Source organism: Engraulis encrasicolus, chromosome 3, assembly GCF_034702125.1.
Source record: "Engraulis encrasicolus isolate BLACKSEA-1 chromosome 3, IST_EnEncr_1.0, whole genome shotgun sequence".
Lineage (NCBI taxonomy): Eukaryota > Metazoa > Chordata > Actinopteri > Clupeiformes > Engraulidae > Engraulis > Engraulis encrasicolus.
In genome coordinates, this window is record NC_085859.1 from 31,885,825 (window position 1) to 31,899,688 (window position 13,864).

General features: G+C 46.3%; 1 protein-coding gene across 1 annotated transcript in view; it reads right to left on the reverse strand.

Annotated features, from left to right (window-relative positions):
• The window catches only part of wdfy3 (WD repeat and FYVE domain containing 3), a 172,191-nt gene that overhangs the window by 96,280 nt on the left and 62,047 nt on the right, over window positions 1-13,864 (reverse strand). The window contains exons 13-17 of the mRNA XM_063195219.1: window positions 11,658-11,960; window positions 11,166-11,395; window positions 9,059-9,142; window positions 6,395-6,578; window positions 2,346-2,560 (exon numbers count right to left, since the gene is read on the reverse strand). Coding sequence (XP_063051289.1) covers window positions 2,346-2,560; window positions 6,395-6,578; window positions 9,059-9,142; window positions 11,166-11,395; window positions 11,658-11,960 — 1,016 coding nt within the window. The remainder of the gene's footprint in view (window positions 1-2,345; window positions 2,561-6,394; window positions 6,579-9,058; window positions 9,143-11,165; window positions 11,396-11,657; window positions 11,961-13,864) is intronic.

Below are 13,864 nucleotides of genomic sequence, written 5' to 3' on the forward strand. Positions count from 1 at the left end.
ACACTTGGTTTTATCTCTGGTGATGCTATGGTGAGCTCTCTATTGCAACAGTCTTCAGTTCCTGCTTATTCTTAGGGTATTTTCCCTTCAGTTTTGCCTCCAGCAAGTGGAATGCTTGCTCAATTGTACTCAGGTGAGGTGATTGACTGGCCATTGCATAGTATTCAACTTTTTGGGGGTAGAAATGGTTTAGTGGCTTTCACATGATGAAGCTTTAGGTCATTGTCCATCTGCACTGTGAAGCATTGTCCAATGAGTTCAGAACCATTAGGTTTAATATGACATGATAATATAGCCTGAAAATCTTCAGAATTCATCCTGTGGCTTTTGTCTGTAGTCCTCATCATCAATAAATACGAGGGGAAAATAGTATTGACAGATATGCATGCCCACACCATGACACTACCACCACCATGATTCACTGATTGGGTAGTATGCTTTGAATCATGAGCAGTTCCTTCCCTTCTCTATACTCCTTTCTTCCCATTACCCTTGTACAAGATGATTTTTGTCTCCTCGGTCCATAGGATGTAGGTCAAGACCTATACAGTCTTTTAAAGATGTTGTTTGGCAAAGCCAAATCTGGTATTGCTATTTCTGATGCAATCAATAATTTACATCTTTTAGTAAACCCTCTGTATTTCCTATGGTGATGTGTTCCTCAATGTTCTTGATCTTTTTCTTGATTGTTGCCTTGGACATGTATCCACCGTTCACCCGGACACTGTTCTACATCTGGCCAACTGTTGGGAGATGGGTTTTTGTTCACCAGATACAGAATATTGTCTGTCATCCACAGCATTTGTCTTCCATGTCTGCCAGGTAATTTGGTGTTGCTCTGGTATTTATTTTTTTCCAACATTCTGAACTCTTGAATTAGTCATATTCAATGTTTCCCCATCTCTCAAATTGTTTGTTTTGAGTTTTTTCAACCTTATGATGGCTTGCATCACTGATGGTGACAGGTGGACTTTGGATATCATGGATATTCCGTAAAAATATATGGAAATGCAAATGGAACACTTCAAATGAACTCTAAGACCTTGTATTGACATCTTGGTGATGGTGTAGTAAGGGAATAACACACATCTGACTGGAAAATAGCTGAGAAGCCTACTGTCCAATTACTTTTGATCCCTTGAAAAGTGGGCAACACACACAAAAAATGTTGCTATTTCATTCCTGTTTATGCAATATGGTTTTTAACACCCTCACATTAATGCTGAGAGTCTAGAGTTGATGCACAGCTTGTTTGTTTTATTTCAAATCCATTGTGGTGGGGTATAGGGTGGAAAAGGATGACGATTGTGTTGCTGTCCAAATATTTCTGGCCCTAACTGTATATGGGTCAATGACGTTTCAGTAGCAGCACACGTCAGGGTGGTGTAACCACAGCTAATTGCATGGATTAAAGCCTATTAATTGTAGAACGTTAATTATCAATTACTAATTCATTTACAGGCATTAGCTGTTGTACCACCTGATGTCTGAGCACAAAAAAACGTCATTGACCCATATGCCACGTACTGTACCAACTACTGTAAACTAGGCATAAGAGAAGCATGTGCCACACAACTGCCTGTAACATCTCATTTTCACCCGAAGTTGTCATGATGATGCACAGCCTTGCTTATTGGTGGTAGTGTGTGGTGAGCTTGTCAAGAGCAGGCCATGCTCCTTCACTGCCTACCAGGGGGCAGTGTGTCCCATGTGCCAGTCCCATCGTAGCCTTGGTAACCATATGTACATGAGCAGCACACTGGAGCAACATGCTCTAAATTGATCTGAGGTTGTTCAACACATGTCTCAAAAACATACATATAACGTTACAATGTCACGTAATAGCCTGTTGAACATGTTCTACGGTGGCGGGAGCAACCTGCTTTACCTGATGTCTATAAACACACATATTACGGAGTAGCGTTCCTCTTACCTGACCACCATGGGCTGCAGGGAGTTCAACATAATCTGTATCCCAAAAAACATGCATATAACAGAGTCAAGTAATAGCCTCTCGAACATCCTCTGCGAGAGCAGCCTGCTTTATCTGATCTCTATAAACACACAAATTACGGAGTCGCGTAACAGCCTCTCGAACATCAGAAGCCTGATTTATCTGATGTCTATAAACAAACACATATAATATACCTGAGCACCAGCAGGGCCTGCAACGCCAGCCTCTCGAACATCCTCTGCAGTGGCGGAAGCAACCTGCTTTATCTGACGTCTATTAATACGCATATTACGGAGTGGCGTTCCTCAGTCTCACCTGAGCAACCAGCTTTATCTGCTATCTGATGTCTATATAAACATACATATTACAGAGTGCCGTTCCTCGGTCTCACCTGAGCACCATGGGCTGCAGGGCCTGCGAGGCCAGCCTCTCGAACATCCTCTGCAGGGGCGGGTGCAGCGGGTGGTCCTCGTCGGCCAGCGCAGAGCTGCAGCGCTGCAGCAGGCGGGAGTGCAGCCCGGCCTCGCACAGCACCTGCTGGTTACGCTCCGAGTGCACCAGGAGCTGCAGCAGGTTGGCCACCGCCAGCTGAAGGTCCAGGGCATGCTGGGAAACGTAGTAGATAGAAGAGGGCGGAGAGGATAATGATTACTCTATCACTTATTGTACTGGTTATCACTGGTCCATCACTGTCACTCACAAATGTTAAATGCTCAGTATCATGTATTACTTCATCACATTACTGGTATTGGACCATAACTGTTAGTTGTCCCGTCTTGCACTTTGATGTCGGTCTGTAAATGTCAGTCCTGTGTATGTCTATGTCCTTTCATGATATAGAGAGAAAACATAATTTCAATTGCCTTGTATGAGCAGTGCATATGAAGAAACTGACAATAGCTGACTTGACTTAAGGGCAAGTGATGACATCATTGTAAAAAAAAAAAAAGCACAATACATCATTGATGGTCTAACCGCCAGCTGCATGCCTAGGGCATGCTGGGAAATGTAGTAGACACAAGAGATGGAGTAGGTAGATGAGTGCACGTTACACAAATGTAAAACACCATCGTGTTCCATTCATTCATGACTGGAGATAAATCAAGACTGGAGACAAAAAGACAATTTTCGGTGATATGTGTAGTAGGAGACAATACATTTTCTTATCTTATGCATCTTAAAACCAAAACAACAGAATTTGGAGTTAAAATGAGAATTGGGAATGGAAATTATTGTGAATTTGTTTAAATGAGCAATTGTAATGTTTTATTATTTAGTTTAGGACTAAAAAAGACTAACTTTATTTAGGAAAATAAGACTTTGAATGCAAAGTGAAGCAATAGACTTTCCTCAAGCATATTATTTTAACATCCGTTATTGACGACATTTGTCTTGGGTTTTTTTGTTTCTATCAGTTCTGTCCATTCAAGAGCTTTGTTGTTTTGTATTGATCTGTTGTTTGTAGGCTGTAGTCAATTTTGGAGCTTCTAAAATTGATGTTTTTGACATTCAAGTTTGAGCTCATGAAATCCCATTTCCTTTGCGGGATTGGCTGTATGGTTCTGTGACCTTGTATGACCCCCTGGGTCGCCGTGACTGCACATGACCCTTTCCTGTTAGCTCATCACACACATGACATGACCCACGCTAACATCCTCTTCGGAAGGAAATCCACTCCACAAGGCCAAGTGTGTGTGTGTGTGTGTGTGTGTGTGTGTGTGTGTGTGTGTGTGTGTGTGTGTGTGTGTGTGTGTGTGTACGATGACCGCACTCTTCCTGCCGGCTCAGACAAAAGCCATGTGGGGAGGGCAGGTGTGTGTGTGTGTGTGTGTGTGTGTGTGTGTGTGTGTGTGTGTGTGTGTGTGTGTGTGTGTGTGTGTGTGTGTGTGTGTGTGTGTGTGTGTGTGTGTGTGTGTGTGTGTGTGTGTGTGTGTGTGTGTGTGTGTGTGTGTGTGTGTGTGTGTGGTGTGCTGGAGGGGTGGGTGACCACACTCTCCCTGCCCTATATAGCACTATGTGAGGGGAGCAGGTGTCACCAGTGTCTGCATCAATGGACCCCTTCTTAAAGGCTTCATTTTACCTCACAAACACCTCTGCATAGAGAGAGAGAGAGAGAGAGAGAGAGAGAGAGAGCGAGAGAGAGAGAGCGAGAGCGAGAGCGAGAGCGAGAGCGAGAGCGAGAGAGAGAGAGAGAGAGAGAGAGAGAGAGAGAGAGAGAGAGAGAGAGAGAGAGAGATGAAGAGATGATATGGGGTCAGGGCCAGGAGAGGACATTGATGGCAGCTCTTTTGTACTCTACAAGCCATTTGTTCATCTGTCAGACACACAAAGGCATAAAGGGTATCGCCACTGTGCCGGGGCTTGGCTGGGATGGGATGGGATGGGTTGGGTTAGGCAAGGCTACAAGGGAGGCGCACCGTCTCTCTCTCTCTCTCTCTCTCTCTCTCTCTCTCTCTCTCTCATTGGCCTACACAGGGAGAAAGACACTGTCCTGAGGTGCACCCCGCCCCCCCACAATCACCACCAAAAACACACACACACACACTCTCACTCACTCACTCCTGCACGCACACACACACACACACAAGCACGTCCGCATGCACGCACAAGCTGTCTATGTCTTCTCCTGTCGGTTCGATATCATTCTGCGCCTCCATACCGCTGAGAAATCGGGACAGCCATTGTTCTCTCAGAGGGAGAGGAAGAGGCAGAGACAGAGAAAGAGAGAGTGCAAGCACTCGAGAAGGAGAGAGAGACAGACAGACAGACAGACAGACAGACAGACAGACAGACAGACAGACAGACCCAGTCAGAAGGACAATGTGTTATGTTAGCGAGTGTGTAGGAGTACTAGTTGGGGGAAATTGTCCAGGAGCGTGTCTGGCCAGCCTCTGCCTCATGCTGGGTCCATTATGAGAGCAGCAGGGGGGTGCTGCCTGCCTGTACCAGAGCTGAAGCATGACAGACGCCATGCCGCACCCCGGACATGGGCTCCATTACTGGGTACCAGGACCCAGCAAGGCTGCTGCTGCTGCTGCTGCTGCTGCTGCGTGCGTGTGTGCGTGCGCGCGTGCGTGTGCGTGAAGGGGGTTTGATATTTGGGCCGATCTCTAACAAATAAGGACAACACCATTTGAAATGTTTTTGCTGTGCAGGTGTGTTAAAAAAGACAAGTGAGGAAATGTTTAGTGGGTGCAGGTACGGGTGCGTGTGTGTGCGTGCGTATGCCCGCACGCGCGCGTGTGTGTGTGTGTGTGTGTAAGGGGCCGAGGGGGGATTACAATTGTAAGATGGGGCTGATGTTTGAGGCTGATCTCTCCCAAATATCAAGTCAGACACCAACTAAAATGGCTTCCTCCCCTTTCAAGATGGGGCCAGGTAATTGTCCCATCTTGGAGTAGAATTTGGGGATGGGGGTGGGATGAGTATTAGAGCTGAACCTCTATCAGCAACACAATGTCACCTTAAGTGACAAACGGGGACAGAGGTGTATTGATGCAGCCACTGCCACTTCAGCTGTCAGGGCCGCGACTCAAAGATGACGGTCTATCATTCCACATCGATCGCATTTCATTTCATTTCATCTTCACCAGACACACACTCCACTTCCAGACAGGGAAGAGAGATAATACGTACATACTTCAGACATTTCTAGAAGTAAGGTGACAGTGACTTCTAGACTATGGTAAACAGGAACATATTTAACGTGCATTGCAGTGTAGTTTGTTTTTTGGGGTTATCTATAAATATTAGGTGTGCTGCTGCTTCTTTACTTATATTTTTGCTAAATGTGCCCCTGCTGTGTGCACAACTTTTCAAATGCACCTGCTGGATATTACAGTTATCTTACGTTATAAGACGTAAAATAAGACGTTATTTGACTGCCTCTATTAAAGATGTGTTGCTGCATTTACAAACTGCAATTACTTCAAGATAATTTAAACAGTTGAACTTTTTCACTGTGTATTTTTTATTTTAAAAAGGTACAGTTTAATTTTTCATTCTCCTTACCGACAGTTCCAGTTTGGTCTACAGTTATATATTATAATGTGCATTAGCCAATAAGATGATTAGAATAAATCGCTCTAATGATCCAGCAGTGGCTGGCCTTAATAATCTTTGTGATAATTTGGACATTTTCATTCTCCTTACCAACAGTTTTGGTTTTGTCTACAATTGAATACCACAATGTCTATTAGCCAATGAGATGAGGACCCAGCGGTGGGTGGCCTCAGCTACGACTGTACTAATCTTGATTATTTGGACATTTTGTGTTGGTCATGACATGATATTTCCCATACAGTACTGGCTGTTTGGCTCAGATGGTGGAAACGGGCAGTAACGGGTGGCCAGTGACAGTGTGTGGTTGCTTGGGAGGCCAGTGAAAGTGTGCGGTTGCTTGGCTGCCAGTGACGGCGTGCGGTTGCTTGATGGCCTTACCTCGGGCTGCATATCGGAGCTGACGGAGGCCAGCAGGTCCAACATGGCCAGAGCTGCTCCGGGGTGAATGACCACGGGGTCGGACGAGGAGGAGGAGGACGTCGATGAAGAGTTGCTCAGGTGGAGCTTCAGCTCGGACGCTGCTTTGGCCGGCACGTTATTGGACGTGCTGTGGTAGCCATGTCTGCAGGAGGTGGACACAGGACACATTAGGACTTCTCATCACTGAATGTCAAATGCAAAATGTTACCAGCACTTTATAATAATCAACCACTATAAATGGTTAATTAATGATTCAATATACAAATGTAATAATAACATATTTACTATCTACAAATGGCTAATAATGTATAAAGGATTTAATATGTTATTACTGCTGTAAAATGAACCAATTTACATGTATAGTGAATGGTAATTATGAAGTGCCACCAAAAAAGACTTAAACTAGATTATCAAAATGCCAGTATTTTGCTGACAGAAATAGAACATTTGCACTTGCCACCAAAACCTCTTTGCATGTATGAAACACAAATCAATATAACTACTCTGCCTTAGATCTTACTAGAGGGCAGTCTTCACTTTGCATGTAATGCCATCCAGGAGTGCCTTTCAATACACAGGCATCTGTCCATCTGCCTGGATGCCTGAGTGCACAGGGATCTGCATTGCTGTGTGCATGACCGTTCACCTTTCATTGTATTTCAGTATATGTCCTATATTGCTGTTTCCCATTTAGTCTTCCTTTGTGTACAGCTTCTGTTAGGTGTGTGTGTGTGTGTGTGTGTGTGTGTGTGTGTGTGTGTGTGTGTGTGTGTGTGTGTGTGTGTGTGTGTGTGTGTGTGTGTGTGTGTGTGTGTGTGTGTGTGTTGAGCGGCAGGCTTTGTCAGTAAGTCATGAGCTGCTGCTGTTACTGCTGGCGGTGGTTCAGTTGCACACACACAGGCTGCAGCTGAGCCAGCCAGCCAGTCAGTTGGTGAGCCAGCCAGGAGGAGCTTTGGTCCGCTATGCATCCCCCTCCTACTCACCCCCCCACCCCCACACCACTAAACTCCCTCCAACCACCCAGCTCCAGTGTCTCTCCCCTTAATAACTACATTAAGTGCTGTGCCCAGACAGACAGACTGCCACACAGACATTACAGGAAGACGGGAGTGTTTGGGATGCAGACCACGGACCACAGCTGCCCCCGATATAAAGAGCAGGGGCACAAGCAGAGAGGCTTTTTCATTTCACACAATCAGCGTTTGGTCTCATATGATGAAGCGACTGCAAGCTTTGTAAGGGCTCAGCCTGCCAATGGGAGCTAATCATGTAGACAGCATACACAGATATGAGGAGAGAGAGAGACAGACCATAATGACAGAGGGGGAGAAAGAGAGAGAGAGAGAGAGAGAGAGAGAGAGAGAGAGAGAGAGAGAGAGAGAGAGAGAGAGAGAGAGAGAGAGAGAGAGCGAGAGAGAGAGAGAGAGAGAGAGAGAGAGAGAGAGAGAGAGAGAGAGAGAGAGAGAGACAGAGAGAGAGAGAGAGAGAGAGTTGAGACAGGGAGGACAGGAGAGCAATGGAAGAGATCGGAAAAAGAAAATAGAGAAATTGATAGGAGATATTTTGATGTACAATAACAGACGCAGAGGAAAGAAGGGGGGGAACATGAGGGAGAAAAAATTGAGAGCTACACAAATACGCAACCCCGTACACACAGAGGGAGCCACTACAACTCCTGCCACTACCCACTCCACATTTGGAAAATTCTGGAAAGAAAACAGTGATGGGTCAACAAAACAAATATAATGGTACTGAAATGCTGTCTACAAAATAATCTATACTAGAAGAAACTAACACGGGGGGCAAACTGGCATGCTATGCCCCCCACATATGAGGCTTGCATGCCCGTGGCGACCCATGTTCGAGTCCGGACGGTGTCCCTTCCCAGCCCTGCCCCATCTCTCTCCCACCCTCTTCCTGTCATACTCTCGACTGTCCTATCAACAGTACAGACACAGGCCCTACCATGGCACAAATGGTAGGGGCACTTGTTTGCTAAGCGTTCGATTCCGGGCCTCGGGTCCTTTGACAAACCTTCCCCGACTCTCTCTCCCCACTCACTTCTTGTCATAACCTTCACTATCCTGTCAAATAAAGGCAAAATGCCCCAAAATATATTAAAACAAAAACAAAAACAAAAACCGTAAAGACACAAAAAGCCCTTATAAAAAGAAAAGGAGAGGAAACAACTGACACAACAACAAGCGTGAGCTTTGCTGTTGAAACAGACCTGTAAACAGACCTTGACAATGGGAACTATTCAGAGCACCCTACAATACAATAAGCAGATAACTCCTTGTGTGTACGAGGCCTTTGTTGAGAAATAACAAACAGACACAGACAAACAGACAAAACTGGGAGGGGGGAAGAGGCAGCTGAGCTGATTAAGTGACTGGGTGAGAAAGTGACAGAGTGTGTGCAAGTAACGAGTGTGTGGGAGCAAGTGCGTGTCAGAGACTGGGTGAGAGAGTATCAGAGTTGAGACAGTAAGTATCTGCCAAGAATGAGAGAGTGAGTAAGTGAGTGACAGAGACACAGACGGGGGGGTATCAGGTTAACAGGGGGGTTAAAGAGGCGGATATAAGAGGGGGGTTGGGGTGAGTAAACTGCTTGGTGCAGTACCTCTTCCTGGTGAGCGCTGGCGTGCCCCACGGGGAGGGCAGGGAGGTCTCGTGAGTCAGGCAGGGGGGCACCTGCTCCGCACGACTGCATGTACGCATGGCAACATACACACACATGCAAAGACACACACACACACAGGTGCAAACACACACACATAAGCCAGTCAGTCATACATACACACACATATTGACAATGTCATTACCACACACACTCACACACACACACACACACACACACAACAGACTCTCACCACACACACACGCGCGCGCACACACACACACACACCCCGTTATGAAAAAGGGAGGTTAGACGAGAACAAGAGAAAGAGTGGAGAGAAGGATGAGGAAGAGAGAGAACAAGAGGGAGAGGTTACTGTTAGTGTAAGCTGGAAAAAAGAAAACCAAGAGCTTTAAGCAATGCATGTATCGTATCAGCAGCAATAGCACATGCATGTGTCAAAAACACACACACACAGAAGGACGATGCTCACACTCGCACTCCTACGCACTCACACACAGTGCTAAGCCAGACACGGAGCTAGCTGCTGCGCCGTGGTGGCAGGAAATGGAAGGGTGGTAGGCCTGGAGCGAGGGGAAGGGTCACCATTTGTCACGTGTAATTTCAGCACCACCACCACGTCAAAAAGAACCCACAGAAGCTCCTTCAGTCAAGACATCCAAACAGGTCAGCCCAAGGGTCAAATACTACTACACACATCCACCCAGCCAACCACCACCCACCTCGCCATCATACCATACCATTCATCTACTGGTCCATTCATCCATCCATTTCTACCCTCCCACAGAAGCTCTTCAGTCAAGATTTCCAAAGAGGTCAGATGGTCCAGAGGTCAAATAATAGACACTATGGAGGACCTTGCACTCTGTCAGACTCTGACCTCACCCCCCTTACTACACACACACCCAGCCAACCACCACCCACCTCGTCATCAATCCAATCATTCATCCACCATCTAATATCTCTCCTTTCTCTCTTTCTTCCCTTCTCTCTTCTGCAAAACCTTCCCTGGCCTTTTGAGGCTGTGAGTTTGCCCCAAGGCAAAACGGGGGAAAAAAAGAAACACATTTTTTTTCCGTTCCTGCTCCCACCCACACTAGCTCCAAATGTCAGTCAGGTTTATTTATAGACCTGCCCTGAGATGACTTAGACTTGAAATATTGAAATAATGAATCGTTTTAAAAAATATATATATACTGGTGTATATCTTCTCTAGTTATTTTATGAGACCATTTTTGAAAGCGGGGAATGGGGGGCTGGCAGGCTAGGCAGGCCAGACTGATCCAATCTGTAATAGTGGGTGACAAACAAGGCATTGCCTAAGCAAGCACAAAATTTAATTTAAAAAAAAGACATTGGCTTGGGCACTGCAGTGCAGGATTCAGTCAGGCAGAGGGAGAGGGGGGAAAAAACACTGCCGTAACAAATGAAGCTGCTATCCTGAGCTCTAAATCTAGAGACTGGGAAATAGACCTGAGCAATCTGAAACCTGCTCTGGCTTTCCAGCCATTTGTCCACAGTAGTGATTTGTCTTCAGGTTCGGCTGAGTGGATACAACTGAAGATAACATTTTCCTTTTCACATTCGACATTTCCTACTTAAAACCCAGTGGCCGCCAAGCCAGGTGAGAAAAACTATGGCTATAAATTCTAGCATAAAAAAGTATGGCGAGGTTGTGGAACCAACAGTTGGGCGTCGACCCTCTATATATTGTAAGTAAGGAAGCAAAGGTATCAAAAACATGGTTCAAAAGTAAACCCAACCACGCTTTCGTTGCAACCCAGGAGTCATCACGGAGTAACTCGTCTACCTGTTATGAGTACTTATGACAATCAGCTGAATGACAGCTGGTCGGAACAAATTTGTGGCAGGGTTTTGACTTTATGAAGCTGGAATTCTCACTTCTGAATAGAAAGACAGTGTAGTACAAGGAGCATATTATCATTTTCCCACCACCTCTTCACCTCACACCCAACACACTCTATCCACACACAAACACACACATTCCCCCTCCACTTCTCTCCACACCACTCCCACACTTGACCCACACACCCACAGGCACGCACACCCCTTCCCCTCCACACCGCACCTGTCAAACGAGTCGGTGGCCATCTTGTACAGGTAGATGAAGAGCTTTCCGCAGTGGCGTAGCGTGGGGCTGACCCCGTCCACCGGCGTCTGTGGGGTGGGCAGCAGCTGCTGTCCTGCTAACGCCGCCGCCGCCGCGCTGGCCAGCTCCTCCTCCAGCAGCCTCTGGAAAGGCTGGGCGTTGGACGGCGTCCTGCAAACGCCCCCTGACCCCGTCGTCACCGGCCCGACCTAAGGTAAGGTAAGGTAAGGTAAGTTTATTGGTACCCGAATGTACTGTAGATGCAGGCAAAAAAGTAGAGGCTTGCAACAAGACCACACAGTACAGTGACAATGAGACAAGAAAACAACAACAGACAGCAGACAGACTAACAAAAACAAAAACATTGACAAACAGACAAAACAAACAGAAAAAAACAAAACAAAACACTCCCGGTTGGATAAGCAATAACAATATAAACAAATAAATGAATAAATAAATAAACAAACAAACCTTCTTAGCGTCGGAGAAGCAGCCCAGCAGCCGCACGGCATCGGCCAGCTTCTCATACTGGATCTCGGTGCGGAAGTAGTGCGAGTTGGCCGGCTCGTAGCGCATGGCGGCCGTCAGCGTGCAGAAGACGGCGTGCAGCAGCTCGAAGACCTGGTTCTGGTTGGCGCGCTCCCAGCCGCTCTGCGGCGGCGAGCACAGCGAGCGCTCCATGGCCACCAGCAGGGAGGTGACGTAGACAAAGCCGCCCACCTTGCGGAAGACGGTGCGCGTGCGGTGGCTCTCACGGAGGACTGCCAGCAGGGCCTGGAGCAGGGAGGGATGAGATTATGTTAGATTACATTAGATTATATTACATTAGAGTGGATTAGATTAGTCTTTATTTCTTTTTTTCTTTTTTCACTTCCATCTCTTTTGTCCGGCCATTTTATTGCACCTCATGAATACTTTCGTTGTGCCATGTTGCTACGTCACACCATGTCCATGTCCTCCTGTTCTAATGTGTGTCCAGCTTTGCCTGCACTTAACCACTATGCAGGTTGTCTACCGGTATATCCTTGTCTACTGAAATGCCTGCATGTATTTTATGTTTTTTTTCTGCTTGACCATGTCTTGCTTTTAGCAATTATTGGTTGTTTACCTTCAGTCTTTTAGTTTGACACTGTATAGCACTTTGGGCAGTTCTCAATGTTTTTGAATGTACTGGATACATTGAGCATACTTATTTGCTATTTGGGATACTAGGGATAATAGGGATATTCATTTCCACAAACCAGTTAATCCAAGAAGTACAAATTTCCATTTCTGCCAACACAAGTACCAACAGTGACTTGCATGGCTTTTTGCTCCTTCTAATAACTGCAAATTTGACAGGGATGTAGAAATGGCACTCTCTCCACAGCAACATAAACCTCTGTCTGCCCCCACCCCTCCTCTCTCTCTGCTTAGGCTATTCTAATGGGCTTCCATTAGAGCCTCCATCACCGAAATCCCATCTCAGTGTGAGTGAGTAGAGCCCGTCTAATAATAAGACTCACTCACCAGAGCAGAGGTTCAAACAAATGCTTAAAAGAGCCTTGACCTCGTGCAGTGGGAATATTTTGAAAGATAAGAGTGCAAGCCTTGGTTTTCTGTGTGTGTGTAATGTGTGTACTGTGTACATCTACAGATTTAAAGAAGACACTCTGTGGAGCACGCCACTTATTTCAGCGTCTGAACGTTCTTGTGTTCTTGTCTTTGGTGCATCAGCCAAGAGGCTGTGAAAGAAAGAAAAAAACAGTAAAAACCCATTTTGTCCAGCAGCACAGCAGACAGAAGCACACAGAAGTGCCGTTAAAAAGCCCACCGCAGCCACGGCTCTCCCTGCATCTCTCTGATCTGTTCCGCTGACAGCTTTGGCTGGGCCCAGGACATAGTCCTCTGAAAGGCCCCCCCACCCGATACATTCAATGTAATGAGTACCCAATTATGGACACCCCCCCATATCACTGGGCCCGGGACAAGTGACCCCTTTGCTCCCCCCTTGTCAGCTTCCCTGGTTCCGACCCTAACGAGCTGAGCGTGGGCTGGACTGGCGGCCTCTCAGGAGCCCCTTTGGACTACATCTACAGACGGAGCGCTGTGTGGAAGACATCACAGTCAGAAGGCAACTGCCTTTGAAACTTTGGGGAATGGTATAAAGTACTAAACAAATAAATAAAAGGCAGACTTCGGGCCAAGCCAGGATTGCTGTATTGATTTCTCATTGCCCCCTAGGCTCATGTTAGGGGCGTTGCAAAACCTGTGTGTGTGTGTGTGTGTGTGTGTGTGTGTGTGTGTGTGTGTGTGTGTGTGTGTGTGTGTATGTGTGTGTGTGTGTGTGTGTGGTGTGTTTATTTGTGTGTGTGTGGGTGGGTCTGTTTGTTTATTTTGAAGGAAACTGAGGCATTGATTTATGAGTTGGGCTGGAAACATTTCAGAGGAAAGAGCAGCCTCATTTCTGACATCGGTGTGAGATGTATAGATTCACGTTCTGCATGACACCATCATGATGCCAATGCCGTGGAGAGGAACTGTCAAATTGCCTCTTAAACTCCCTGTACACTCTCAGTTCAGCATGGGAAATGATTTGAACAAACTCAGCAAAAAAAAATAAACTCAACTGTTGAAAGTAGTAGGTCTGTAACAATATTGTATTGAACCGAGAAATCGTGACACGCAGAGTTACGATA